Consider the following 27,828-nt stretch of genomic DNA (forward strand, 5'->3'; position numbering starts at 1 on the left):
GCCAGCCGCGCCCACGATGCCCCAGCGCAGCTCCCGGGACCGGCCGAGTCGGGTGGGGAGAGTGGGGGGGGGGGAAAGCAAGGAGGCGGCGCTGGAGAAGCGGCGGGCGGAGCAAAGGAAGCCCGGAGCGTCGGTGGAAAAGCCGAGCGGCGATCTTGGTTCTCCTGGGCAGCGGCTGGCAGCTTCCATGGCCGGGCGGGGGCTCCTCGGGGGCTCCGGCTCTCTGCCGCCGCTCCTCCTGGGGCTGCTGGTGGTGCTTTGGCCCCGCGGAGGCAGCGCCGATCCCGGCTCCGGAGCGGCCCCGTTGCGGTTCAACGTCAGCCTGGACAGCCCAGCCGAGAGCCGGTGGGCCCCGGTCGCCCAGCACTTCGAGCCCGCGTTCATGCGCTCCGTCGTCCGGCGAGTCATCGAGTGAGCAGCGCAGCTGGAGGAGGAGGGCGCTTCTCCCGGGAGGAGAGAGACGGGCGAGCCTGGAAGGATGGATGGATGGCTTCAAAAGCCTCGAGCGGAGGGAGGGAAAGAAAAGGGAGAAAAAGTGGCTTCGAAAAGGGAAAGTGGGAGAAAGTTTGGATCGGGACTTTCCCTTTAGGTCCTCGAGGAATTGACAGCACAGCCGCGCATCTCTCTCTCTTTCTCTCTCTCTCTCCCTCGCTCTCTCTTCTTCCCTCCCTCCCTCCCTCTCTTTCTCTCTTCCTCCCTCTCTCTCTTCCTCCCTCTCTCTCTTCCTCCCTCTCTTCCTCCCTCCCTCCCTCTCTCTCTCTTCCTCCCTCCCTCCCTCTCTTCCTCCCTCCCTCTCTTCTTACCTCCCTCCCTCTTTTCCTCCCTCCCTCTCTTCTTACCTCCCTCCCTCTTTTCCTCCCTTCCTCTCTCTTTCTCTTCTTCCCTCCCTCTCTCTCTCTTCCTCCCCTCCCCACTCTCTTCCTCCCTCTCTTCCTCTCTCTTCATCCCTCCCTCCCCCTCTTCCTCCCTCCGTCCCTCTCTCTTCCTCCCTCCCTCTCTTCTTACCTACCTCCCTCTTTTCCTCCCTCCCTCTCTCTCTCTTCCTCTCTCCCTCTCTCTCTTCCCTCCCTCTCTCTCTCTTCCTCCCCTCCCCACTCTCTTCCTCCCTCCCTCCCCCTCTTCCTCCCTCCATCCCTCTCTCTCTTCCTCCCTCCCTCTCTCTTTCTCTTCCTCCCTCTCTCTCTTCCTCCCTCCCTCCCTCCCTCTCTTCCTCCCTCCTCCCTCTCTCTTACTCCCTCCCCCTCTCCCTCTCTCTCTCTCTTCTTCCCTCCCTCTCTTTCTCTCTCTCTCTCTTTCTCCCTCCTCCCCCCTCTCTCTCCGCTTCTGCTTCAGATGTTTGTATCCTGGTTTGCTTGCTGGCTGCTTTGCTAAGGGAGGAGGCACTCTTCCTTACCTTCAGAAGGAGGAGAGAAGCAACTTGGAATGAAGGGGGAAACTTCCTAACAGTTGAGGACCATTGTAGAAGGTTTCTTGCCTAAGCAGGGGGTTGGACTAGAAGATCTCCGAGGTCCCTTCCAACTCTGTGATTCTAATTCTAATCAATGGGACAGTTTGCCTTCGGGAGTTGTGGGTGCTCTGAAGCTGGAAGCTTTTCAAAAGAGACTGGACGGCCATGTGACTGAAATAGTATAGAGCCTCATGCTCCAGCAGGGGGTTGGACTAGATGACCTCCAAGGCTCCTTGCAATTCTGTTAAATTCTATGTTAGATTCTTCCCAACTGAGCAAAATTGCAAACTAGGAACTTCCTTCCAAACTCCCTCTGGGACAAAGTACATGTTTCTCCTGGCTGGGTGAACTTTAGAGACCTTCTCTAATGGGGGATTGTGAGGAGGAGGAGGAGGAGGTGGAGAAAGAGATTAGGGTAAAATTACATTTCCTGGCAGAAACATTGTAAGGGATTGAATGGGGCGAATATCGGGTTGTTTTTGTGCCTCGGTTTTCTGATTTCGCCAGCCATTTCAGGTAATCCTCGATTTATGGCCACATTCGGGAGCAGAATTTCCGATGCTAAGCGAGCTGATTGTTAAGTCAGGGAAGCCCGATTTTACCGCCTTTACTGGCCACGGTCGTTATAAGCGAATCGTGGTGGTTCTTAAGAGAATTACTCTGTTGTAAAAGAGAATCTGGCTTCTTTCTTGTCAGAAGCTGGCTGGGAAGATCGCAAATGATGGTCAAATAAGCCAGGACAGTGCAGCTGTCATAAATACCATACCTGCCATTTGTCAAATGTCTGACTTTTGATCACGGGGAATGTTGCCACGATCGTATGTGTAAAAAACGGTGATTAGTTCCGTTTTTTCAGTGTCGTAACTTTGCACAGTCGCTAAACAAACGATTATAAGTCAAGGGATAACGGTACCTTGCAGTAAAATTGCAAAAAGGCCTTCCAGTTTCTTCCTGCTTTAGTCCAAAGCTTTTATTGTCATTGTACATCATGTACACAACGAAATTGGTTAGAAGAGCAACAGCTAAAACTGCTGTGACTTTCAGAGCGGAAGAAGCTTCTGGGATGAGAAGCGAAACTCAAATACTCTGGCCACCTTATGAGAAGGAAGGGATCCCTGGAGAAGAGCCTAATGCTGGGAACGATTGAGGGCAAAAGAAGAAGAGGACGACAGAGAACGAGGTGGCTGGATGGAGTCACTGAAGCAGTCGGCGTGAGCTTCAATGGACTCCTGAGGATGGTAGAGGACAGGAAGGCCTGGAGGAACGTTGTCAATGGGGTCACAATGGGTCAGAAACGACTTCGCAACTAACAAGAAGAAGAAGAAGAAGAATAGAATTCAGAATATCAGAGCTCAGAATGTCTGTGGAAATTCTCAGTCATCCAGGTCCTTGTTGTCCCAAAAGTGCTTTTTCAAGAGGCAACTGGACTTTCTGGTTTTTCTTGGAAGATGTTTCACTTCCCATCCAAGAAGCTTCCTCAGCTCTTCAGAACTCTTCAGAGCTGAAGAAACTTCCTGGATGAGAAGCGAAACGTCTTCCAAGAAAAACCAGAAAGTCCAGTTGCCTCTTGAAAAAGTACCTTTGGGACAAGGGACCTCAGAGGTCTTCTAGTCCAACCCCCTGCTCAAAGCAGTATACCATTCCAGATGAATGGATAGCCAGTCTCTTCTTAAAAACGTCCAGTGTTGGAGCAGCCACAACTTCTGGAGGCCAGCCGTTCCACTGGATACGAAAGGTACGTAGAATTAAACAGGTTAATGATGCTATGAATGACCCAATGGCTCTCTTTTCTTCCAGTTCTGTGATCCCCAAATGGGTCCATGGCGTTATTCGACCTATCGCAGAAGAAATAGAAACCTACATCCCCCAGCCTTATGAAGGAGAGATTCGGGGACTTTCCGAAATCTTCGGGATTAACGTCGGTGACGGGGTCCTGCTGAATCTGGCCTACGAATTCACCGCGTGAGTGTTGCGATGCGTTTTGTGAGTCTCAGGAACGGAGGTGGGCGGGGAAATCCATCATAGCAAGGACCTGTTGCAAAGATCAGGAAAGGGGAGAAGGATATTGGGCGCTATCTAACAACATGAAATTCAATGGTGGAAAAAAGGAAGGTTTTACAATTTAGGCAAGAAAAACAAAATGCACAGGTACAGTATATGTGGTACCTTGCTCAATAGTAGTAACTGCGAGAGGGATCTTGGAGTCCCAGTGGACAACCATTTAAATATGAGCCAGCTGTGTGCAGCAGCTGCCAAAAAAGCCAACACAGTTGTAGGCTGCATAAACAGAGGGATAGAATCAAGATCACGTGAATTGTTAATACCACTTTATAAGGCCTTGGTAAGGCCAGAATTGGAATACTGCATCCAGTTTTGGTCGCCACGATGTAAAAAAGATGTGGAGACTCTAGAAAGAGTGCAGAGAAAAGCAACGAAGATGATTAGGGGACTGGAAGCTAAAACATATGAAGAACGGTTGCAGGAACTGGGTATGTCTAGTTCGATGAAAATGAGGACTAGGGGAGACATGATAGCAGTCTTCCAATATCTCAAAGAAGAGGGAGTCAAACTATTCTTCAAAGCACCTGAGGGTAGAACAAGAAGCAATGGGTGGAAACTAATCAAGGAGAGAAGCAACTTAGAACTAAGGAGGAATTTCCTGACAGTGAGAACAATTAATAAGTGGAACAACTTGCCTCCAGAAGTTGTGAATGCTCCAACACTGGAAATTTTTAAGAAGATGTTGGATAACCATTTGCCTGAAATGGTGTAGGGTTTCCTGCCTGGGCAAGGGTTGGACTAGAAGACCTCCAAGGTCCCTTCCAACTCTGTTATTCTATTTCTATTCTATTTCTATTTCTAACTGTATTACTAAATTATCAACTGCCATGATTCACTTAACCTCTGCGGCAAGGAAGGTCATAAAAGGGGGCAAAACTCACTTAACAAATATCTTACGTAACCACAGAAATTTTGGGCTCAATCGTGGTCATAAGCCAAGGACTACCTACCTGTAGTCTTGTTAAACTCTGGGGAGTTTTTTTTTTTAAAACCCATTGTCAAGTTTCGAGGTTGTTTCAATGACACCCACATTGTAAATTAGAGGGTTATGGGAAAGGAAAAGACCAGCACGTAACTGTACGAATAGCATTTTAATTCCTCTTACCTGCCAATGAAATTCAATCCTAGGTTTTGCATTGCTTTAATTAGCTCCCCCTCATGCTGTTTTTGTTGTAAGAGTATTGTGGGGATGAGTAGGCCCCCTGGGAAAATCAATTTAAAATTTAAAAAGCCATACCTAGATCTATATACCAAAAGAATGACCCATTGGGATCCCCCATATTAAAAAAATTTACCTTATGTGCGGCCGGGGTGAGCTTCAAAAATTTTAGCAAGGGGTTATCTGCCTGGTTGCTGGGTGGGCGTGGCCATGGTGGGAGTGGCTAGTTGGCCTCCTGTACCATGGTGGGGGTAGGGGTGGCCTCCCCGGGCTCCGGAGGCTTTTCTCGAGCCTCCGGGAGGGTGAAAATAGCCTCCCCAGGCTCCGGAAGCCCTCTGGAGGATGGAAACAGGCCAAACCTCCGGTAGGCCCGTTTTTCACCCTCCCTGAGCCTCCATGTGCGCCCTGCATTTACCTGCATCCAAAATGGGTCGCGTGGGGACTCCTGTGAGGGGCGGGGCAGAGTGGGCGGGGCTAACCAGAAGTGGGATTTGGGGGTTCTCCGAACTGCACAGAATCTTAGCTACAGATTCTCCAGAACCCCTGCAAACCCCCAGCAGCTCATCCCTGTATGCAGCCAGAATCTGAAAATAACATTTAACCCAGCACAGGATTTAAGCAAAATGGTTCGGTTGAGATCTGCGTATGCAGGACTGATTGGGGTAGATTGTAGGGGTGACACCGAAATATTATTTTATCATATTTTGTCTATATCTTAAATGATTGTATTTTATTCCATTTTCATCTCAGATTGTATTTGATTCCAATTTCATTTTTAAAATCATGTTTTATTCCAATTCCGTTTTAAATTGCTTTTATCAAATTTTACTAATCATTTGTTTCTTGGAACTCTGCCTTTTGATATGACCCAAGAGCTATTCAATAAACAAAGACAAATTTAAAAAGCCACCCTGGGAAAATGAATTTAGGAGTTTAGCCTTTTCTAACAGAACTGCTGTTTTGTTTTGTTTTTTCTCTCACAGTTTCTGCACCAGTATAGTTGCCCAAGACAAACAAGGAAATATATATCATGGTCGGAATATGGACTATTACTTTGGGGATTATTTAAGCAAGATTACTATCGATGTGGACTTTATCAAGGATGGGCAGGTACAAAAAGAGCCTGGCAGGGATTAAAAATTAAAAATGTTATCGGCAGCAGTGTAGGAAACAGTTCATTTTGAGGTACAAATAGTCCTCGATGTACGGCCACCATTTCTGTTGCTAAGCAAGGCGGTTGTTAAGAGGGGGTTGCACCCAATTTTACAACGTTCTTGCTACGGTGGTAAGAGAAATCACTCCAGTTGTTAAATGAATCACGAGGTTGTTAAGCGAATCCGGCTTCTCCCATAGATTGTGATGGTCGCAAGTGGAGATCATGTGACCCTGGGACAATGCAACTGTCATAAATACATGCCTGTTACCAGGGATGGGTTTCAATAATTTTAACCGGGTTTTATGCCCGGTTGCTGGGTGTTCGTGGCCATGGTGGGCGTGGCCTAGTTGGCCTCCTGCACCACGGTGTGTGGGGGGGGGGTCATTTTTGCCCTCCCCAGGCTCTGGAGGCTTTTCTTAAGCCTCCGGGAGAACGAAAACGGCCTCCCCAGGCTCTAGAGGCCAGAAACAGGCCCATTTCCGGCCTTCACGAACTTCCGGTAGGCCCATTTTTCACCCTCCCCGAGCCTCCGCGCGTGCCCTGCACTTACCTGCATCCAAAACAGGCCACATGGAGTCTCCTGGGAGGGGCGGGGAGGGGTGGAGGGGCCAGCCAGGAGTGGGATTTGGGGGTTCTCCAAACTGCACAGAATCTTAGCTAAAGGTTCTCTCGAACCCCTGCGAACCCCCAGCAGCCCACCCCTGCCTGTTGCCAAGCGGCCAAATTTTGATCACATGACTGTGATGCTGTGTGCGAGAACCAGTTGAAAGTCATTTTTTTTCAGTCCCATTGATTTCAAGTGGACACTAAGCGAATGGTTATAACTTGGGGATTACCTGTACATGCATTTAGTAGCCGACTATGTATCGCCAGTAAACCAATTGTATTGCAAGCATTTGCTTTTCAGAATCGCTCTACCCAACTTTTATCAGCATAACCATCCATAAATTTTGGTGATAAAAAATAAATACTCAATTGTTCGAATTGTTTTTAAAGAAATGAATGTGTTGCTTTTAAAAGGAAAAGGAGAGGGGAAAAATACGTAGAAATTAGAAAATATAGATACCATGTGGAAAAGATTGTGGAGTAATAGAAAATTGGAAGAAAATACAAATTACTTCACTGGGACAAACTTCTTGCTTTTATACTGTTATATCTCTTTTATTTTATGTAAGATATCGAAAGTGGTTTTTTTTTAAAAAAAAATATGGTTAAATAATAAATAAATAGCAGTGTTCCGATATTTGAGGGGCTGCCACCAAGAAGAGGGAGTCAAGCTCTTCTCCAAAGCACCTGAGGGCAGGACAAGAATCCATGGGTGGAAACTAATCGAGGAGAGAAGCAACCTAGAACTAAAGAGAAATTTCCTGACAGTTAGAACAATTAATCAGTGGAACTACTTGCCTCCAGAAGTTGTGAATGCTCCAACACTGGAAGTTTTTAAGATGGTGTTGGATCACCATTTGTCTGAAGTGGTATAGTAATATAAGCCCTGCTCCCAAAATAAGCTCGTCGGCCAGACGGACACATTTTAGTACCCTATTTCTCTGAAAATAAGACCTAACTGGAAAATGAGCCCTAATGAGTCCCATGGAGCAAAAATTAATATAAGACCCAATCTCACATTTTTATGTTATGTGGTGGAATCTCCAGGGAGGAAGTGAGAACAATTAACCAGTGGAACAACTTGCCTCCAGAAGTTGTGAATGCTCCAACACTGGAAGTTTTAAAGAAGATGTTGGATAACCATTTGTCTGAAATGGTGTAGGGTTTCCTGCTTAAGCAGGGGGTTGGACTAGGAAACCTCCAAAGTCCCTTCCAATTCTGTTATTCTGTAAATACACTAAATATTTGACTTTAGGTTAGAACAAGTACAAAGATCGTTTTGCAAAAGCGTTGGACTGTTGTGAAATTATATTTGCTCTAAGTTACCCCAAATCATTTAACACTGGCACTTTCACAATTCTTATATTTAACTTATTATATAATCACATGGCAGAAACCGAGAGACCTCTATAAGGATTGCAACGAGCCACTGTAATCATGTGATTTTCTATTCTTATACTATGCCACAAATAAGATGGGTCTTAAAGTTTCCAACCTGCAGTTTTCTTTTGTGTCAACTCTGCAGCTGCTATCTTTTGCAGTGAATTTTTTTTAAAAAAATTTGATTTATATGCCGCCCTTCTCCGGAGACTCAGGGCGGCTTACAATGTGTTAAGCAATAGCCTTCATACTTTGAAATTTGAACGAGCTAATTTAACAGAGGGATAGCCTCTGCCCCTCCCTACCCCACCCCTTCCAGGAGTCCCCACACGCCCCATTTTGGCTCTCAGGTAAGCGCAGGGAGGCCTCCTAGGCCCAAAATGGGGCCCCGGGGGGCGCGATACAGCCCCCCGGGCCCGTTTTTGCTCGGGGGGGGGTGCAGGAGGCTGAGTGCTGCCTGTCACACCCCCTGGCCACACCCACCACGCCCACTCCCACCAAGCCGGTCATTAGGGCAGAGAACCGGTTGTTAAATTATTTGAATCCCACCACCGGAACCAAGATCATACAACATGCTACTGCTGCTTCATAAAGCCTTAGTAAGACCACACTTAAGAATACTGCATCCCGTTTTAGTCGTCATAATATAAAAAAGATGTAGAAACTCTGGAAAGAGTGCAGAAAAGAACAACAACGATGGGCTGGAGGCTAAAACATAGGAAGAACGGTTGCAGGAATTGTTGGGTATGTCTAGTCTAGTGAAAAGAAGGACTAGGGGTTTACATGATAGCAATCTCCCAATATTTGAGTGGCTGTCACAAAGAAGAGGGAGTCAAGCTATTCTCCAAAGCTCCAAAATAGGCAAGACAAGAAAGAATGGATGGAAACTAATCAAGGAGAGAAGCAACCTAGAACGAAGGAGAAATTTCCTGACAGTGAGAGCAATGAATCAGTGGAACAACTTGCCTCTAGAAGTTGTGGTTGCTCCAACACTGGAAGTTTTTAAGAAGAGATTGGACAGCCATTTGCCTGAAATGGTGTAGGATTTCCTGCCTAAGCAGGGGATTGGATTAGAACAGTGATGGCTAACCTTTTTGCCGTCGCATGCCAAAAGCGTGGGGAGCGTGGGGGGGGGTCATGTGCGTGTGTGCCCATACCCATAATTCAATGCGCCCCACCCACCGCGCATGCACGAGCGACCCCCCCCCCGCGCTCCCGCTTTTGGCACATGATGGCACGGTAGGCCCTGTGGGCTCGTTTTTCGCCCTCCCCAGGCTCCAAGAAACCCTCTGGAGGCCAAAAACAGCCCGTTTGCTGACTTCTGGTAGGACCAGAAGTCCTGTTTTTTCACCCTCCCCGGGCTCCAGAGGCTTTCTAGGAGCCTGGGGAGGGCGAAAACGGGTCTTCTCCACCCCACACCAGAGGCCCTCTGGAAGCCAGAAATGGCCCATTTGCCAATTTCCGGTGGACCCGGAAGGCCTGAAAATCAGATGCGCGCGCCGGAGCTGAGCTAGGGCAACACTCGTGTGCCCACTGATATGGCTCCGTGTGCCACCTGTGGCACGCGTGCCATAGGTTCGCCATGACAGGATTAGAAGACCTCCAAGGTCCCTTCCAACTCTGTTATTCTGCTCATTTCCCTTCTCAGTTTGTGATGCAGGCTTTTAAAATAATGAACTTTGGTTCCATTTCTAGATAATGTGGCAAGCCGCCCTCAGTGGGAAACAAGAGAGGAAAAAAGACTGAGGGATATAAATAATAAAAATAATAAAGAGAGCCCAACTTTGCACTGAATTGTTTTGAGGAAGAACTGGGCAAACTGAGAAATTTTCCTTCCTTAATTTTGTTCCTCTTTCTTTTTTTTGCTGTAGTAAACAAGTTGTAATGACCTTCTCCCTGAATCCCTAAAGCATTTTAATGCTTATTCTACGTTTAAGTCAAGACTTGGGGTTTTTTTCATGTCATGAAATGACTCACACAACCTCCCTGCCCTGTTTAGTGTTTTGGAGAGAGATTAAGATTCAAAACAATGAGGAATAAGTACAGCTTCTTCTGTCCTTTAATTATTTCCAGGTAAAATTCAGAGGTACTACATTCTTTGGCTACGTCGGTTTATGGACAGGGCAAAGTCCTCACAAATTTTCCATCTCTGGGAATGAACGAGGTAAGGCAAATTTTATTATGACCCAGATAAGCGGATAATTTGCTGACTCTCTTGCCTGGTTCTGAAAACTAAGACTTGGGGGTACAGAATAGAAAATAGAATAACAGAGGTGGGAGGGACCTTAGAGGTCTTCTAGTCCAACCCCCCACACAAGCAGGAGAACCTATACCAGTGATGGCTAACCTTTTTGCCATCGCGTGCCAGGGGCCAGGAGGGGGTTGTGTGCGCGCATGCCCACACCCATTATTCTATGTGTCCTGCACCCGCGCATGTTCGTGCGACCCCCCCCTCGCTCCCCACACTCCTGGCACGCGATGGCACGGTAGGCCCGTTTTTTGCTTTCCCCAGCCTCCAGAGCAGGAGTCTTCAAACTTGACACCTTTAAGACTTGTGGACTTCAACTCCCAGAATTCCTGAGCTAACATGACTGGAGGAGGAATTCTGGGAGTTGAAGTCCATAAGTCTTAAAGCTGTCAAGTTTGAAGAGCCCTGCTCCAGAGCCCTTCTAGGAGTCTGGGGAGGGCGAAAACGGCCTCCCCTCCCCCCCCCCCAGAGGCCCTCCAGAGGCTGAAAACGGCCTGTTTGCTAACTTCCAGTGAGACCGGAAGGCCCGTTTTTTGCTTTCCAGAGCCTTTCTAGGAGTCTGGGGAGGGCGAAAATGGCCTTCCCCAGCCCCCGGGAGGCCCTCTGGAGGGCGAAAATGGCCCATTGGCCAACTTCTGGTCCCATCCCATACAAAAGGCTGTTTTTGCCCTCCCCAGACTCCTAGAAAGGCTCTAGAGGCTGCGGACAGCAAAAAACGGGCTTTCCAGTCCTACCAGAAGTTGGCAAACGGTCTGTTTCCGGCCTCCGGAGGGCCTCCGGAGGGGTGGGAAAGGCCATTTTCACCCTCCCCAGACTCCTAGAAAGACTCTGGAGGCTGGGGAGAGAGAGAAATGGGACCTCCCCCCCTCCAAGGTCCTCCAGAGGCAGGTGAAGATGTTTCACTTCTCATCCAAGAAGCTTCTTCAACTCTGACTGGATATTGGGGAATGGAAGGCTTTATACTCCTTGCAGACAGCTGGTCATTTGCATCCTTTTAGAGGGTCGTTGAAGCACTTGGAGGTTTATCTGTATCCTCAGGGTCACCTGAGTAGTGAAAATGGTTCCTGCAGTCTGTTTATAATTTATATAAATTATGTTTATATTCTGTTTTACAGATGTTGGCTACTGGTGGGAGAATGCCATGGCAGCCTTTTTGGCTCGATTCAGTCCAGCCAGCTGGCTTATCAGAACTGTGCGTAAATTTTAAATAAATAAATAAAAAATGCAGGTAGTCCTTGACTTATGACCACAACAGAGCCCAAAATTTCAATGGCGAAGTGAGACATTTGTGAAGTGAATTTTGCCTCATTGTACGACCTTTTTTTCTTCAGTGGTTAACGGAATCGCCACGCTTGTTAAATCAACGGTACGGTTGTGAAGGGAACTGGGCTTCCGCACTGACGTTGCTTGTCAGAAGGTCACCAAAAGGGGATCACGTGACCCTGGGACACTGCAAACCGTCATAAATATGAGTCAGTTGCCAAGCGGCTGAATTTTGATCACGTGATCAGGGGGAGGCTGCAGTGATTGTAAATATGAAAAACGGTCATAACTCACTTTTTTCAGTGCCCTGTTTTAACTCTGAACGGTCATTAAATGAAGTGTTGTAAGTCGAGGGCTACCTGTATGTCTGCTGTGACTTAAGCCATATTTTTGGGGAAGTATATACAGTATAGTTATAGAAAAATATCATCATCATCATCATCATCAGTTTAGACATTGTCTACCCATTGCAGGTTGAAGGCCCCTTCCGCATGTTTCCAACCAATACGGTCCTGAGCTTTCCTTCTTTCCTTCCTTCCTTCCTTCTTTCCTTCTTTCCTTCTTTCTTTCTTTCTTTTCTTTTCTTTCTTTCTTTCCTTCCTTCTTTCTTTTTTCTTTCCTTCTTTCCTTCTTTGGTTCTTTCTTTCTTTTCTTTCTTTCTTTCTTTCCTTCCTTCTTTCCTTCCTTCCTTCCTCCCTCCCTTTCTTTCTTTCTCTTCCTTCCTTCCTCTTTCCTTCCTTCTTTCTTTCTTTCTTTGTTTCTTTCTTTCTTTCTCTTCCTTCCTTCCGTCTTTCTTTCTCTTCCTTCCTTCCTCTTTCCTTCCTTCCTTCTTTCTTTCATTCTTTGTTTGTTTCTCTCTCTCTCTTTCCTTCTTTCTTTCTTTCCTTCTTTCCTTCCTTCTTTCTTTCTTTTCTTTCTTTCTTTCCTTCCTTCTTTCTTTTCTTTCTTTCTTTCTTTTTCTTCCTTCATTCCTTCCTTCTTTCTTTCTCTCTTTCTTCTTTCTTTCTTTCTTTCTTTCTTTCTTTCCTTCTTTCCTTCCTTCCTCCCTCGCTTTCTTCCTTCCTTCCTCTTTCCTTCCTTCCTTCTTTCTTTCTTTGTTTCTTTCTCTATTTCTTTCTCTTCCTTCCTTCCTTCCGTCTTTCTTTCTCTTCCTTCCTTCCTCTTTCCTTCCTTCCTTCTTTCTTTCATTCTTTGTTTGTTTCTCTTTCTTTCTTTCTTTCTTTCTTTCTTTCCTTCCTTCCTTCCTTCCTTCCTTCCTTCCTTCCTTCCTTCCTTCTCTCCCTCTCTTTCTTTTCTCTTCTTTTTAAAGAAAAATAGTATACTTCATCTAATTGCTGTTTTTTCCCATTATAATTATTGTTCTATATTAAAATATATTATCATACTTTAATACCATGTACTGTAGAGGAGAGATTCATATTAAATTTAAGATTCCTGCTGAGTCAGCGTGGGCTTAAAAATAACATTTATCTATAAGTGAAACCCGAAAAGTTATTCGGTTTTAAGTTTTGTGAAATGTTGCGCTTTAGAGGAAGTGTTCCAAGTGAGTGGCTTAAGTTGATTTCTGTCGAAAATGTCAAATCTACATTTTATAAAAAATGCTCTTGTCTTCCAAAAGTCACTGTACAGCTTGCTATACAAGTAGCCCTCGGCTTATGACCACAATTCAGCCCAACATTTCTGTTGTTAAGTGAGACATTTGTTAAGTGAGCTTTGCCCCCATTTTACGACCTTTCTTGCCGCGGTTCTTAAGTGAATCACTGCAGTTCTTAAGTTAGGAACACCGTTGTTAAGTGAATCTGGCTTCCTCATTGACTTTGCTTGTCAGAAGGTCGCAAAAGGGAATCACATGACCCTGGGACACTGCCACCGTCATAAATACGAACCAGTTGCGAAGCATCTGAATTTTGATCACGTGACCCAGGGATGGGTTTTAAATTTTTTTACTACCGGTTCTGTGGGCGTGGCTTATTTTGTGGGCGTGGTTTGATGGTCATGTGACAGTTCTTTACGATTTAGCAGAAGTACTGGTCTACCAGGCTTTTAACTGCTTGCAGAGCCGTACCAGTCTACCCATTTGTTTTTGGAGCGCACCGGTCAACCACCACACTGCCTTTTACCGCTGATCAGCAGTAAGGCGGCCATTTGAAGCGCCGCGGCAAGAGTTTAAACAGTTTTTTCCTTCTAGCCCAGTGTTTCTCAACCTTGGAAGCTTGAAGATGGGTGGACTTCAACTCCTAGAATCCCCCAGCCAGCAACGCTGGCTGGGGGATTCTGGGAGTTGAAGTCCACCCATCTTCAAGCTACCAAGGTTGAGAAACACTGTTCTAGCCGATCAGCTGGGACTCAGGAGGCAGCAAATAGATTGGGGGCGGGGCCAGGCAGAGCTGGTATTTACCGGTTCTCCGAACTACTCAAAATTTCCACTACCGGTTCGCAAGAACCGGGGAGAACCGGTAGCAACCCACCACTGACGTGACCGTGATGCTGCTGTAACGGCCGTAAGTGTGAAAAACGGTCATAAGTCCCTTTTTTGGGTGCCCTTGTAACGCTGAACGGTCACTAAAAGAACTGTTGTACGTCGACTCTCTGTAAATATAAAAATGTTGAATGGAAAACCTTCACATCCTCCTACATATTTTGTGCTATTTTCACAATGAAGCTCTACAGCAAGGGTGTCAAACTCGATTTCATTGAGGGCCGCCTCAGGGTTGTGTTTGACCTCGCTGAGGGAGGGGGGGCGGGGAGATGACAGGTGGGCGTGACTAGCTCGATATCACTCATATCGGAGGCACCTGTGGTGGCCTGAACCCTCTGCCAGTAAAAACCAAGCTCTGTTTTCGCTGGCAGAGAGTTGCAGGAGGCCGTCGCGGCTGAAAACGGAGCTCGGGAGCGCCGCGCAAGGCCCTCCCGAGCTCCATTTTTGCTGGCAGATGCACCGCGGGCCGGTCTTTTGCTGTTTTCAGGGGAGACCGCGCGGGCCAGATCTAAGCACCCCCGGACCAGATCCACCACCCCCGGGCCTTTGAGTTTGACACCCCTGCTCTACAGTCTGGCTAATAGAATTTTATCCAAATTTAATTTATGAAATCTTTTATTTTTTTTTTGTAGGTTCTAAGTGAAGCAGAAGATTTCCAAATGGCTTTCTATATGCTCGCCAAGATACCCATTATAGCAGATGTTTATTATATCATTGGAGGCAAAACAGCCAAAGAAGGGGCAGTAATCACAAGAAAAAGAACAGGCCCGGAAGATGTTTGGCCTTTGGATCCTTTAAATGGGGAGTAAGTTGCATAGAATCCGAATTTTATAAGGCAAATGTTAAGCAATTTACCAATCGGTAAAGATGACGGGAGCATAAATTGTTGTTGTAAGCTGCCTAAGTATTCCCATGGTACGATAAGCGGCAAAGAAATTTAACAAATATGTAAGTGCTTCTTTAAGGGGGTATGGGTATAAGGGATGTGGTGGCTCAGTGGCTAAGATGCTGAGCTTGTCGATCGAAAGGTCGGCAGTTCAGCGGTTCGAATCCCTAGTGCCGCATAACGGGGTGAGCTCCTGCTACTTGTCCCAGCTTCTGCCAACCTAGCAGTTCAAAAGCAGGTAAAAAATGCAAGTAGAAAAATAGGGACCACCTTTGATGGGAAGGTAACAGTGCTCTGTGCGCCTTCGGTGTTTAGTCATGCTGGCCACATGACCACGGAGATGTCTTCAAACAGCGCTGGCTTTTCAGCTTTGAAACAGAGATGAGTACCGCCCCCTAGAGTCGGGAACGATTAGCACATATGTGCAAGGGGAACCTTTACCTTTACCTTATGATGGCTCAGTGGTTAAAGACGCTGAGCTTGTCAGCTGGAAAATTGACAGTCAGTGTTCGAAACCCAAGCACCACATGATGGGGTGAGCTTCCGTTACTTGCCTCAGCTCCTGCCCATCTAGCAGTCCGAAAGCAAATGCAAGTAGATAAATAGGTTCACCACTTCAATGTGAAGGTATTAGTGTTCACTGCGCCCTGGCATATAGTCGTTCTGGCCTCATGACCAATTTGGACAGTTATGGCTCGGCTAAGAAACAGAAATGACCCCGCCCCCTAGAGTCAGACATGAAACCTTTAAGCTTACATTTAAATGCTCCTTTATGGCTTTTAACTGAGGTATGTAGCATAATAACACAGACTGGTCTTGTGTGTTACTTAATGATACAAATCAAAAATTGAATAGCGAGAAAGTGGGAGATGGTGAGTTCTAGCCTCTCCTTAGGCGTTAAAGCTCCCTGGGTGACTTTGGGCCAATCACCAGGAGATGGTGAGTTCTAGTCCCACCTTAGGTGTGAAAGCTGCTTGAGTGACTGTGGGCCAATCACCAGGAGACAGTGAGTTCTAGTTTCACCCTAGATGTGAAAGCCGGTTGGGTGACTTTGGGCCAATCACCAGGAGACAGTGAGTTCCAGTCCCGCCTTAGCCACGAAACGCCTGTCACTCTTTCTCTCAGCCCAACGCACCTCACAGGCTGTTGTTCTGGGGAAAGAGGCGTATTAGATATGATCTCCAACTTGGTTTATTTGTAAAAATAATAAAGGTGGAACACAAACAAATAAATGTTCTAACATGGCAGCTTTTAAGTATATTTTCTGTTTGGAAGGTGGTACCGAGTGGAGACTAACTATGACCATTGGAAAAACCCACCGCCTTATGATGATCGAAGGTATGTTTTTCTGAAAAGGAACCCATATCAAGGTAAAGAGGGAAACGGTGGCTCAGTGGCTAAGATGCTGTGCTTGCCGATCAGAAGGTCGGCAGTTCACCGGTTCGAATCCCTAGTGCCGCGTAACGGGGTGAGCTCCCGCTACTTGTCCCAGCTTCTGCCAACCTAGCAGTTCGAAAGCAGGTGAAAAATGCAAGTAGAAAAATAGGGACCACCTTTGGTGGGAAGGTAAGAGCGTTCCGTGCGCCTTTGCCGTTGAGTCATGCCGGCCACATGATCACGGAGACGTCTTCGGACAGTGCTGGCTCTTCGGCTTAGAAACGGAGATGAGCACCGCCCCCTAGAGTCGGGAACGACTAGCACATATGTGCAAGAGGAACCTTTACCTTTACCCATATCAAGGAGGGGTTTTTTTTTTGTACAAATAAAAATAATACTACAATATAACCTGCTTATGCCTGAGATCTCTTGTGCTGGGGTAAATATAATGGCTAAAATCTCAAAAAAAAAAACTTTTGAGGTCAAGCAGGGATTTGGAGAAGAGAACATAGCTGCTTTAATGTCATGAGTAGAATAACAGAAACCAGTTTGTGCTTAAATGTTTAAGGCACCAGGCTAGAAACCAGGAGTCGGTGAATTCTAGTTCTGGCTTAGGCACGGAACCAATTGGGCCAGTCCAGGGGTGAAATCCAATTTTTTTCCCCTACTGGTTCTGTGGGCGTGGCTTGTGGGCGTGGCAGGGGAAGGATACTGCAAAATCTCCATTCCCACCCCACTCCAGGGGAAGGATACTGCAAAATCTCCATTCCCACCCCACTCTGGGGCCAGCCAGAGGTGGTATTTGCCGGTTCTCCGAACTACTCAAAACTACTCCAGAACCTGTTAGAACCTGCTGGATTTCACCCCTGGGCCAGTCCCTCTTTCTCAGCCCTAGGAAGAATGCAACAGCCAGGCACTTCTAAAAAACTTGGCCAAGAAAAACTTCAGGGATTTGTCCAGGTATGAGCAGTCCTCGGCTTACGACCACAACGGAGCCCAAAATTTCTGTTGCTAAGTGAGACAGTTGTGAAGTGGGTTTTGCCCCATTTTATGACTTTTCTTGCCACTGTGGTTAAGTGAATTGTTGCAGTTGTTAAATTAGTCACACGGTTGTTAAGTGGATCTGGTTTTCCCATGTCAGAAGGTCTCAAAAGGGAATCACATGACCCCAGGACATCATAAATTCACACCAGTTGCCAAGCATCCAAATTTTGATCATGAGATTCATGGGGATGCTGCAGAGGTGGGTTTCAGCAGGTTCTGACCAGTTCTGGAGAACTGGTAGTGGAAATTTTGAGTAGTTCAGAGAACTGGTAGTAAAAATTCTGACTGGCCCCGCCCCCATCTATTCTCTGCCTCCCGAATCCCAGCTGATCGGGAGGAAATGGGGATTTTGCAGTAACCTTCCTCTGGAGTGGGGTGGGAATGGAGATTTTGCAATATCCTTCCCCCAGGAATGGGGAGGGAATGGGGATTTTGCAGTATCCTTCCCCTGCTATGCCCACCAAGCCACGCCATGCCCACCAAGCCACACCCACAGAATCGGTAGTAAAAAATTTGAAACCCACCACTGGGATGTGTTCTGCTCCAGCTACGGACCCCAAAGAATACAGCACACACAAAGTTTGTACAAGACTTAATTTACTAAAATGACTCAGTCTTTTTCAAAACAAAGGCTGTTAAGAAACTTTCTTAACAGCCTACAAGAAACAAAAGATAAAGTAATCACAATCTTAGTAAGGTTGGCAGAAAGCCCAGAAGCAATTTGCAGAGAATCCAGACGCGAAGGAGAGTGAACTAAAGTTGTTCCCTACAAATTGCTTCAGTTGGCGTTCCTCCTTAAATAGGCTAAGGGAGTGGCCAATTAGCCCCAAGCCTTACTCTCGAAGAGACCTCCTCCTGAGGAGCCCCTCCTGCCTTTTGGCAGCTCTGCGCGTCCGTGCATCGAGAAGAGGCTCCTCCTCTTCGTCCTCTTCACTTAAAGGAGCTTCTGGAAGTTCTGAAGGCCCTGGCTGAATCCCCGCCTCTGGCACCACATCTTCTCCAGCCTCCTCATTGTCCGATTCGAGTGCCAGCTGCACAGGCTGCTGGCGCAACACCACACCAGCCTCCTCGCTGTCAGAGTCAGCTACAATCCGCACAGGCCGCTGACGGGCCACAACAGGATGCTGTAACGGTCATAAGTGTGAAAAACAGTCATATAATGCCGTTGTAACTTGCAATGGTCACTAAATGAACTGTTGTTAGTCAAGGACTACCTGTACATAGGATGCAACTTTTTAAAATCCAGGTTTAGCAATAGCAATAGCACTTAGATTTATATACCGCTTCATAGTGCTTTATATCCCCCTCTAAGCGGTTTTACTGAGTCAGCCTATTGTCCCCAACAATCTGGGTCCTCATTTTACCCACCTCGGAAGGATGGAAGGCTGAGTCAACCTTTTTTTTTTTTTTTTAATTTGATTTATATGCCGCCCTTCTCCGGAGACTCAGGGCGGCTTACAGTGCGCTAAGCAAACCTTGAGCCTGGTGAGATTCGAACTGCCAAACTGTAGACAGCTAGCAATCAGCAGAAGTAGCCTGCAGTACTGCCCTCTAACCACTGCGCCATCGTGGCTTATGGTTTGCACATTCCTGATTTGTGAAATCGGTTACGTTGATCGATTATCTTTTCTTTCTTTTTTTTATTCTGCAGAACTCCAGCTATTAAAGCACTAAATGCGACAGGACAGGAACATATCAATCTTAATTCCCTCTTTAAGGCAAGTTTAAATCATGCTCCTTTTTCTGTTGGCAAGGGGGAAGCTGGATTCGCGTAACGATGGTGTGATTCTCCTAACAACTTCAGTGTTTCACTTCTTTATTTATTATTTATTTATTAGTTTGATTTATATGCCGCCCTTCTCCGGAGACTCAGGGCGGCTTACAATGCTTTTAAGCAATAGCCTTCATACTTTTGTATATACCTGCTTAGTAGGGCTTTTTGCCCCCCCCCCCCAAGCGGTGTTCTATTTTATACAAAGTCAGCTTATTGCCCCCACAATCCGGGTCCTCATTTTACCTACCTTGGAAGGATGGAAGGCTGAGTCAACCTTGAGCCTGGTGAGAATTGAACTCGCAGTAATTGCAGGCAGCTGGCAGCTAAATACTACTTTAACAGTAGTTTAGTCCACTGCACCACCAGACTCCTTAACAACACTGGATCACATGACCCCGGGACATTGCAGTCATCATAAATATGAATCAATTGCCAAGCATCCGAATGTCAATCACATGAGCATGAGGATGCTGCAACAGTCATAAGAATGAAAAACAATCATAAGTCACTTTTTTTCAGTGCTGTTGTACTTTCAATGATCTCTAAACGAACTGTTGTAAGTCGAGGACTTCCTGTATACTACGCAGCTGCACTTGTTAAGCTTAGCTTAATATATTTGGACTCTGCTGGTATTCACTATTCGAAAGTCTAAATGCATGATCACTTTGTATTTTATTTTTTTCCAGGTATTATCGACAAAACCTGTATTAAACAAGTAAGTTTTTTTTTTAAGTAAAATGCATTCATTCTGGATTTCGCACAAGCTTTTAGGGCAGTGTCCCCCAACCTTTTGGGCACCAGGAACCAGTTCCGTGGAGAGAGATTTTTTCATGGGCTGGAGGTTTTGCATGCTGCTGTTCTGACCCAGCTCCCCAAATACGACAAACCCTCTGTATTTAAATCAATGATTCCTTTATTAGGAGTGCCAGGAGCCCCGGCAAAAAGTTTCTCTCTCAACGCAGGTTAACAAGTCTGCCCGGCAGGGAGATGAATAGTTGTCTGCCACATCCATTCATTTCCGCCCCCTGCCTTTTATCCCCAGAGCTAGGGTGGGGCTTTGCTAGCAGTGGTGGCTCTTCCATCCCAAGGACCAGCCCATAGATTTCCACTGCTCTCCTCTCCTCTTGCCTTCTGTGCATCGGGCACTGGACCCAGCTGCTCCTCCTCTTCCTCTTCCTGACCTGGGGGCTGTTGACTCTCCATCTGAGGGCTGACGGACGGCTCAGGCTCTGCCTCTGTCTCTCTCTCTCTCTCTGACAGCTCCATTCCCTCTTCCTCCTCGGAGCTCTCAGGTTGCCTTGATGCTGTCCCTGACTCCCTCCTCTGATTCGGCTGCTGGAGGGGCTGGTGGCTGACAGACCACAACAGCTGCCTGCATCTGAAGAAACAGAGAGGCTAGCTGCTCTGAGATTGGTAGCAGCAATGACTAAAGAGAGAAAGGGAAGGTGTGATGAAGATTGGAAGGTTTATGGACTAGTGAAATGGGCTTAGACAGTGGCAGCTGAGTGGAAGGAGGGAAAGTGCATTTAATACATGGGGAGACTTAGCCATAGTGTCAGTTGGGAAACTGTGAACATCCCTGACCAAGCCAAGTCCAAAAGCATTAGAGCAGAGGTGTCAAACTTGTGGCCTGCAGGCCAGATGCGTCACACGCTGGCCATGTCCACCTCCGGTTTAGCGAAGGGGGAAAAACTTGTGAGACGTCACATGACGACGCGAGTTTGACATCCCTGCACTACAGAATTCCTGGAAGACTGGTACTCGGGCAGCTCAACTATCAACAGTGTCAGAGTTTGTTGCAGAAATTAAATCCAGAAAGCACAGACAGGGAAACTGATTCAGCAGGATTCATTAACCTCTTTATATACATATGACACATGAAGATAAATGTACAATACCAATATAGATTCTTCTTCTACGTAGTAGCAGTTGCAAGCAAAACACAAGGCAGGAGAGAACGGTTAGTTTCATTTCAGCAGAGCAGACAAGCCCAGGCTTGATTCATTTCAGAGCTGAGCACAGAGCTTAATACAAAGAATCCAAAAAATGGAATCCGGCTGAGTTCACACTACTTCTCCTTCTCCTTCTTCTCCTTCTTCTCCTCCTCCCCCTCCTCCTTCCTCCTTCCTCCTCCTCCTTCTCCTCTTCCTCCTTCCTCCTCTTCCTCCTCCTTCTTCTCCTCCTCCTCTCCTCTTCCTCCTCCTCCTCCTCCTCCTTCCTCCTCCTCTCCTCTTCCTCTTCCTCCTCCTCCTCCCTCCTTCTTCTTCTTCTTCTTCTTCTTCTTCTTCTTCTTCTTCTTCTTCTTCTTCTTCTTCTTCTTCTTCTTCTTCTCCTTTCTTCTTCTTCCTCCTCCTCCTTCTTCCTTCTCCTCCACCACCTCCTCCTCCTCCTTCTCCTCTTCCTCCTTCCTCCTCTTCCTCCTCCTTCTTCTCCTCCTCCTCTCCTCTTCCTCCTCCTCCTCCTCCTCCTTCCTCCTCCTCTCCTCTTCCTCTTCCTCCTCCTCCTCCCTCCTCCTCCTCCTCCTCCTCCTCCTCCTCCTCCTCCTTCTTCTTCTTCTTCTTCTTCTTCTTCTTCTTCTTCTCCTTTCTTCTTCTTCCTCCTCCTCCTTCTTCCTTCTCCTTCTCCTCCTCCTCCTCTTCCTCCTCCCTAGCATATTCTCGCAGGTGCAGGATACGCTTTTCAGATCATTGAACACCACTTTGCAGAGTCAGCTGTGTCTCCAGGGCACAGGCCCGCGGCCTCCATATCTTTCTTGATAGTGTCTTGCCATCTCTGTTTTGGGCGCCCGCGAGGTCGCCGGCCATTGACTTCTAGTGTTGGCCATGGTGGAAAGTGCTGCTCTCTGGACATGTCCATACCAGCGGAGTCGGCCTTCTCTCATTTTCTCTATAAATTCGTGCCACACCAAAATATTGTCGAATGGTGTCATTTTTGATGTGGTCGAGAAGGGAGATGCCCAATGGAGCATTTGCGTTTCCATGGCATGGAGAGAGCTTTCGGTCCCTGTTGTTGCCACCCAGCATTCAGTGCCATACAGTCCAACAGGGCGGATGGTTGTCTTGTAAATCTTAGATTTAAGACGGGTTGGCATTCGTCTGTCACATAACACAGCAGTGAGCTCACATATCACGCAAAGGCTGAATGTGGTGGCTTTGTGATTTATGGCATCAGGTTTGTTGCCCAAATAATTGTCAGGCAAACACAGACACTGTGACTGATGAATCTGATTTTTATTCTCTTCCAATTGGGTTGGACTGAAAATGTGATCTGCTCCTGGTTTTTGTTTATCTCTGTGTGCTTTTTCTTTTATCAGGCTAACCATTTATACCACTTTGATGAGTAACGCAGATCCAGACAAGTATCAGACTTTTATCAGGACCCTGGAGTGAAAATGTGTAAGTCCTGAGCGTTGTGATGCTGATGGCCATTTGTTGACCCTTTGAAGTTTCATTCCAAGTCTACTCTTCATTCTTCTAAAATTATTAAGGCCTTCATCCTCATTTCTTTGATTCAGGGGTGGGCTCCTGGGGGTTCGGCAGGGTTCAGGCGATTCTCTAGCCAAGAATCGCCGGGGTTCGGCAGAACCCTGGATGCCACCTCTGGCTGGCCACGCTCACCCCATCTCTCCCACCCTGCCCCTCCCCTCCCAGGAGTCTCCACGTGGCCCATTCATAATTCCAGGTAAGTGCAGGGGCCATGCGGAGGGTCTGGGAGGTTAAAAAATAGGCCTACCCAGAGGTTCCGGAAGTCCGAAAACCAGGCTGTTTCCGGCCTCTGGAGGACCTCTGGACCCCGGGGGCAAGCAGTTTTCGCCCTTCCAGAGGCCCAAGGAAAGCCTCTGGAGCCTGGGGAGGGCGAAAAATGCCCTCCCCCCTCTGCAGTGGTGATGTCAGTGTTCCAAATTATGATCTCCTCCAGCGCTGACATGAATGAGAGATGGAGAAGCTTTGCTTTAATGCTGAGATGAACTTTTACCTAGTTTCCTGCTCTTTAGAAGATAGCGTTACCTGATGATAGAGGGAGGGGGGAATTCCTGTGAAAAGAAAGTGCTTGGGACAAAGAGATGGATCTGCACGATGGCCAATGAGACATTGGGGTTGAAGAACGGAAAGGGAGGGGTTTGGAAGGAGGTGCCAGTTTTGGCTGCACAAAGAGTTCAGGGATGTCGTTCTTTCTATTCTTAAATAAAAAAAAAAGATTCATTAGAGACCTTGCGTTTGAGAATGAAGTTTATTTAAGATAGCAGCGAAACCTGACAGGCGCAGGTGGCTGACTAGGCCACACCCACCATGGCCACGCCCACCCAGCAACAGGGCAGCGGACCCGTTGCTAAAGGATCTGATGCCCACCCCCGCTTTGATTCCCTAAAAAAACAGCAAAAGAAAAGAGACCCATTGGCAGACTGTGTAGGACAGGCTTGTCAAACTCAAGGCCCAGGTGCCGGATCCGGCCTGCAGGGTGCTTAGATCTGGCCCACGGGGCCCCCCTAGAAACAGCAAAGGACTGGTCCGCAATGCCTCTGCTAGCGAAAAGGAGTTCCATTTTCTCTGACAGAGGGTTGCAGGAGGCTGTTGCAGCCAAAAACAGAGCTTGGGAGCCTGTTTTCTCTGGCAGGGCCACCACAGGCACCCACGACACGAGTGACATTGAGCTGGCCTTGCCCCCTGGTCACCCCCACACACACCCCCGAGGCCAAACACAACCCTGATGCTACTCTCAATGAAATCGAGTTTTGCACCCCTGGTGTAGGAGAAGAGTAGGCAGAACTAGGGGTGGTGTTTTTTGTTTTTTTTTTAATTTGATTTATATGCTGCCCTTCTCCGGAGACTCAGGGCGGCTTACAATGCGCTAAGCAATAGCCTTCATCCTTTTTGTCTATTTATACAAAGTCAGCTTATTGCCCCCACAACTGGGTCCTCAATTTACCTACCTTAGAAAGGATGGAAGGCTGAGTCAACCTTGAGCCTTGGCGAGATTCAAACCTGCAGTAATTGCAGGCAGCTGGTCTTAATAACAGGGTGCCTTAGACCACTGTACTACCAAGGCTCTTTTTTTTGTTTTGTTTTTTTTGTTAAGTGAGTCATCAGAATAGAAACCTTATGTTGCCACGAATAGCCTAAGGGCAACCTTCCTTGAATTCCGTCGACCTTTATCTGGTGTGAGATACCCCAATGGGCTTTTCCAGATTTGACGATGGAAGCCTTTCTTTCAATGTACAGAATAAAACTCCATTTTGAATTCAATAAACTTTATGTAAGCCACTTAGAGAGTTTTTTTTTAAAAAATTACAATGGGTAGCATGAGATCCAATAAATGAATAAAAATTAGAGATAGAAGGAGCGTACTGCCAGTAAGTGACATGGCTGATTTTTTTTTACGATGAACCTTAAAATGTTTTTAAAATATTCCTTTTCTCTCTCTTTTTCCCCCCCCCCTTCTTTTCTCTCTCTCTTGAACCAGAAAACCAAGGAATGAAAATCTTTGAAAACGCAAAGGCAGCAGCTGTGTTTATGAACTGCGTATGCACAATAACTGACTAACTGATGTATATAGTATTCTCTTCGGACGTACCATTTTTAAAAGAAGAAAAAGGAAATTACTGCCTTCCAGTCCAGTGGTGGGTTCCTCTCGGTTCTGCCTGGTTCCGCCGAGCTGGTAGCAGTGACGATATGACGTCACCGAACCGGTTCTGCCCCCCGCCCCCGCCTCCCCCCACCCCCTCTGCATTATTCTTACCTTTTTATTTGGCCCCACCCCCTGTCTATTGCTGCCTCCTGAGTCCCAGCTATCGGCTAGAGGGAAAAAGCCTGTTTAAACTCTTGCCGCGGGGCTTCAAAGGGCCGCCCTACAGCTGATCAGTGTTAAAAGAAAACCAATGAGTAGACCGGTGCCTGCAAAAATAAATGGGTAGACCGGTGCCTCCAAAAACAAATGAGTAGACCGGTACAGCTCTGCAAGCGATTAAAAGCCTAGTAGACCAGTAGCTCTGCTAAATCCTAAAGAATTGTCACATGATCATCAAGCCACGCCCACAAAATAAGCCACCCCCACAGAACCGGTAGTAAAAAAATTTAGAACCCACCCCTATTCCAGTCCTTAGTGTGTGGGCAATGGATATTGAAATAAGAGACATGGGATAAGAGACAACGTCCCAGACTTAGGAGACAATATCTCTATCCCTGCTTTTATTTTTTTATTTTTTTGTTAAATTTGATTTATATGCCGCCCTTCTCCAGAGACTCAGGGCAGCTTACAATGCGTTAAGCAATAGCCTTCATATTTTTGTATATTTATACAAAGTCGGCTTATTGCCCCCACAAACTGGGTCCTCAATTTACCTACCTTAGAAAGGATGGAAGGCTGAGTCAACCTTGAGCCTGGGGAGATTCGAACTTGCAGTAATTGCAGGCAGCTGAATGTTAATAACAGACTATTAGTCTGCAGTGCCACCAGGCTCTTATTGATCAAACATCATGTCCTATGGGCTATTTTAGCCATTATTACAAAAATCAGGTTTCCCTGTGGCTATATGACATTGCTGTACCATGATTACATTTTTATTTGATGTCCCTGAGCAGGGATGGTATTCACTTACTTTCCCTACTGGTTTGCAAATGTGAGCACATGCTCACATGTCCATGCATATGGCCAGCCTTCCATGCATGCGCCCGGCCTTCCAAATGTTCATGCATGCACCTGGCCTCCCGCGCATATGCTTTGCTGTCGCGCATGCCTTCCGCGCATGTGCCTGGCCTCAAAAACGTGCCTAAATAGGATGTCATAGAGCGAGGGGGGGCACCGGGCGGGGCATCCATGATTTCCACTACCGGTTCAGGCGAATTGTTCCGAACCGGCTGAATACTGCCTCTGTTCCTGAGAAAATGTATTGAAACCATTCGATATTAGATAGACATCAGGACTTGGATGGACCACCTTGGATCTACGTATCTGGCCGATGTCAAGATATATACGTGTAGATATTTAGGGTGACTCTATTCTCCTATCTGTATGGAAAACTCTTGGAAAAATGAGTTTGGACAATCTGTTAATTTCCAAGATGGACCAAGAACTCCCTGCTTTGCAGAATGGATCTTAAAAATGTGGGTCCTTGGTGCTCTCTTTTGAAAAGCCCCTTTGGGGCAACAAAGTCAGATGGGTTTAATTCTTGGGTGGAGGCCAATAGCATATTCCAGGGCTGTAACGAGGCGAGGAAGGTAAAATAACATTACGGAGGAACTCCTAGAAGCTACAGTTGGTGCAGAATGTAGTGGTACAAGTATTCATGGATGTAACTTGGTACACCCATGTCACGCCTTTGCTTTGCTTTGAGTTTCGCTGGTGTCTGGGTGTGATTGAAGGTGCCGATTGTCACCTATACAGCCCTTCATGCATGAGGCTGGGTCTGCTTCTCTGATTGTCTCTATTTGGTAGGCTCTGTGTTGTCAGAGTCTGCGCAGGTCTATCCCATGTATCTACCCAGGAGCAAGTACAGCCAACAGTGGTTTGTATCAAATAGTGTGTTTTTAATCTACAATAGGAATATAGGAATACTATACATACACGTGCTACAAGCAGCATCTAAACAAACAGCAATTACAGCAGGGAAGAAACGCAACGAACCAATGAACACTCTAGCAGGGCCTCCTCTTATTACAAGGCTCTTAAAGGGATAACAGCCAAAGACCCTGCTGACTCATTCCCCTCATTGCATCAGCTGGTCAGCTCTTAAATGATCACCTTGAAATGTGTCCTGTCCTCCTTGAAACCCAGGAAGTATGCCTTTCTATCACTATACCCACACTTTGGAACCCAAGATTAGATTGGCCCCTATCCCAGTAGCCTTTCAAACAACCCTGGAGAATCGCCTCTTTCCCCAAACATGGAAGTTGGAGTTAGAAAGGTTTTATTGTTTGAGTCTTGTTATTATACATCTCTGCCTGACCTTTTGGTTGCCCTCAAAAAAATCCTGCATGCATTCCTTCTGATGGGACAGAAGTATAGGAATCCAGGAAGGTTGAAGGTTGGAGACCACATGAGACATTAGATCTCAGCTTAAAAGAGAACCAGTTGGGTCTAGTGGTTAAGGCTCCAGGTAGAAAAACCAGGCGACTATGCGTTCTAGTCCTGCCTTAGCACCCAGTTGGGTGACTTTGGGCCGATCAACAGGAGATGGTGACTTCTAGTCCCACCTTAAACACGAAAGCCAGCTAAGTGACTTTGGTCTAATCACTCTCTCTCTCAGCCCAGCCAACCTCACAGGGTTGTTGTTATGGGGAAAATAGGAGGAGGAAGGCGTGTTAGATATGTTCTCTGCCTTGAGCTATTTGTAAAAATAATAAAGATGGGAGATATAGAGATAGAGATGATAGAGAGATACACACACACATGTGCGTGCATGCGTGTACACACACATCCCTAGACAATTCTGTGTCATCCAGAAACCTGGTTATTACTTAGGACAGAACTGCTGACTACAGCTGATGGATGGCCTACTTAAGCAAATTCTCTACATTATGTGTCACCTTTTACCTCAGGAGGTAATGCATATGGATAAGATGCAAGTCATATTAGAGGGTGAAGAAGTACACTAGGTAATTTAACAAAGCCAATTATAACAACCACATATTCTTTTAGGCTTGACTCTATTCCAGCAGAGGCAATTTGTGGAATTATAAATACTATAATCCTGTTTTCGTTCCACTGCTTTCTAGGTCGAGATTTCACACTCGTCCAGATTTGCTGACACAATCTAATATAATCACTAATGAGGATCCTCTGATTAAACTCATATATGATGCTTTCTTAGTCATCTCCTTCCTTTCATAAGTATACTAATTGGTTCTGACAGAATAAGCGATGTAAGCAGATAATTGGAAAGTATGTAATGAATCTAACAAAAATAAAATAAAATGAAGAGATCTATTTTTTTCCCCAAGGAAATAAAACTT

The 27,828-nt window shown here is 46.5% G+C and overlaps 1 protein-coding gene across 1 annotated transcript; it reads left to right on the top strand.

Annotated features, from left to right (window-relative positions):
- The first annotated feature begins 85 nt into the window (after positions 1-85).
- Positions 86-27,802, top strand: NAAA (N-acylethanolamine acid amidase). Its single transcript, XM_034431244.3, has 12 exons — positions 86-411; positions 3,245-3,409; positions 5,651-5,777; positions 9,883-9,973; positions 11,173-11,249; positions 14,432-14,604; positions 15,961-16,023; positions 18,758-18,824; positions 19,567-19,595; positions 22,194-22,275; positions 24,341-24,497; positions 27,592-27,802. The coding sequence occupies exons 1-10, from the start codon at positions 188-190 to the stop codon at positions 22,267-22,269; spliced, it is 1,092 nt and encodes a 363-aa protein (XP_034287135.2). The 5' UTR covers positions 86-187; the 3' UTR covers positions 22,270-22,275; positions 24,341-24,497; positions 27,592-27,802.
- Positions 27,803-27,828: the final 26 nt, after the last annotated feature.

This window comes from Pantherophis guttatus, chromosome 8 (genome assembly GCF_059756535.1).
Source record: "Pantherophis guttatus breed Tessera chromosome 8, ASM5975653v1, whole genome shotgun sequence".
Lineage (NCBI taxonomy): Eukaryota > Metazoa > Chordata > Lepidosauria > Squamata > Colubridae > Pantherophis > Pantherophis guttatus.

Coding starts and splice junctions, on each gene's coding strand:
- NAAA (XM_034431244.3), top strand. CDS start 188: ATGGCCGGGCGGGGGCTCCTCGGGGGCTCCGGCTCTCTGCCGCCGCTC. Junction 11,250..14,431: donor CCAGCTGGCTTATCAGAACT/GTGCGTAAATTT, acceptor TTTTTTTTGTAG/GTTCTAAGTGAAGCAGAAGA. Junction 16,024..18,757: donor CCGCCTTATGATGATCGAAG/GTATGTTTTTCT, acceptor TTTATTCTGCAG/AACTCCAGCTATTAAAGCAC.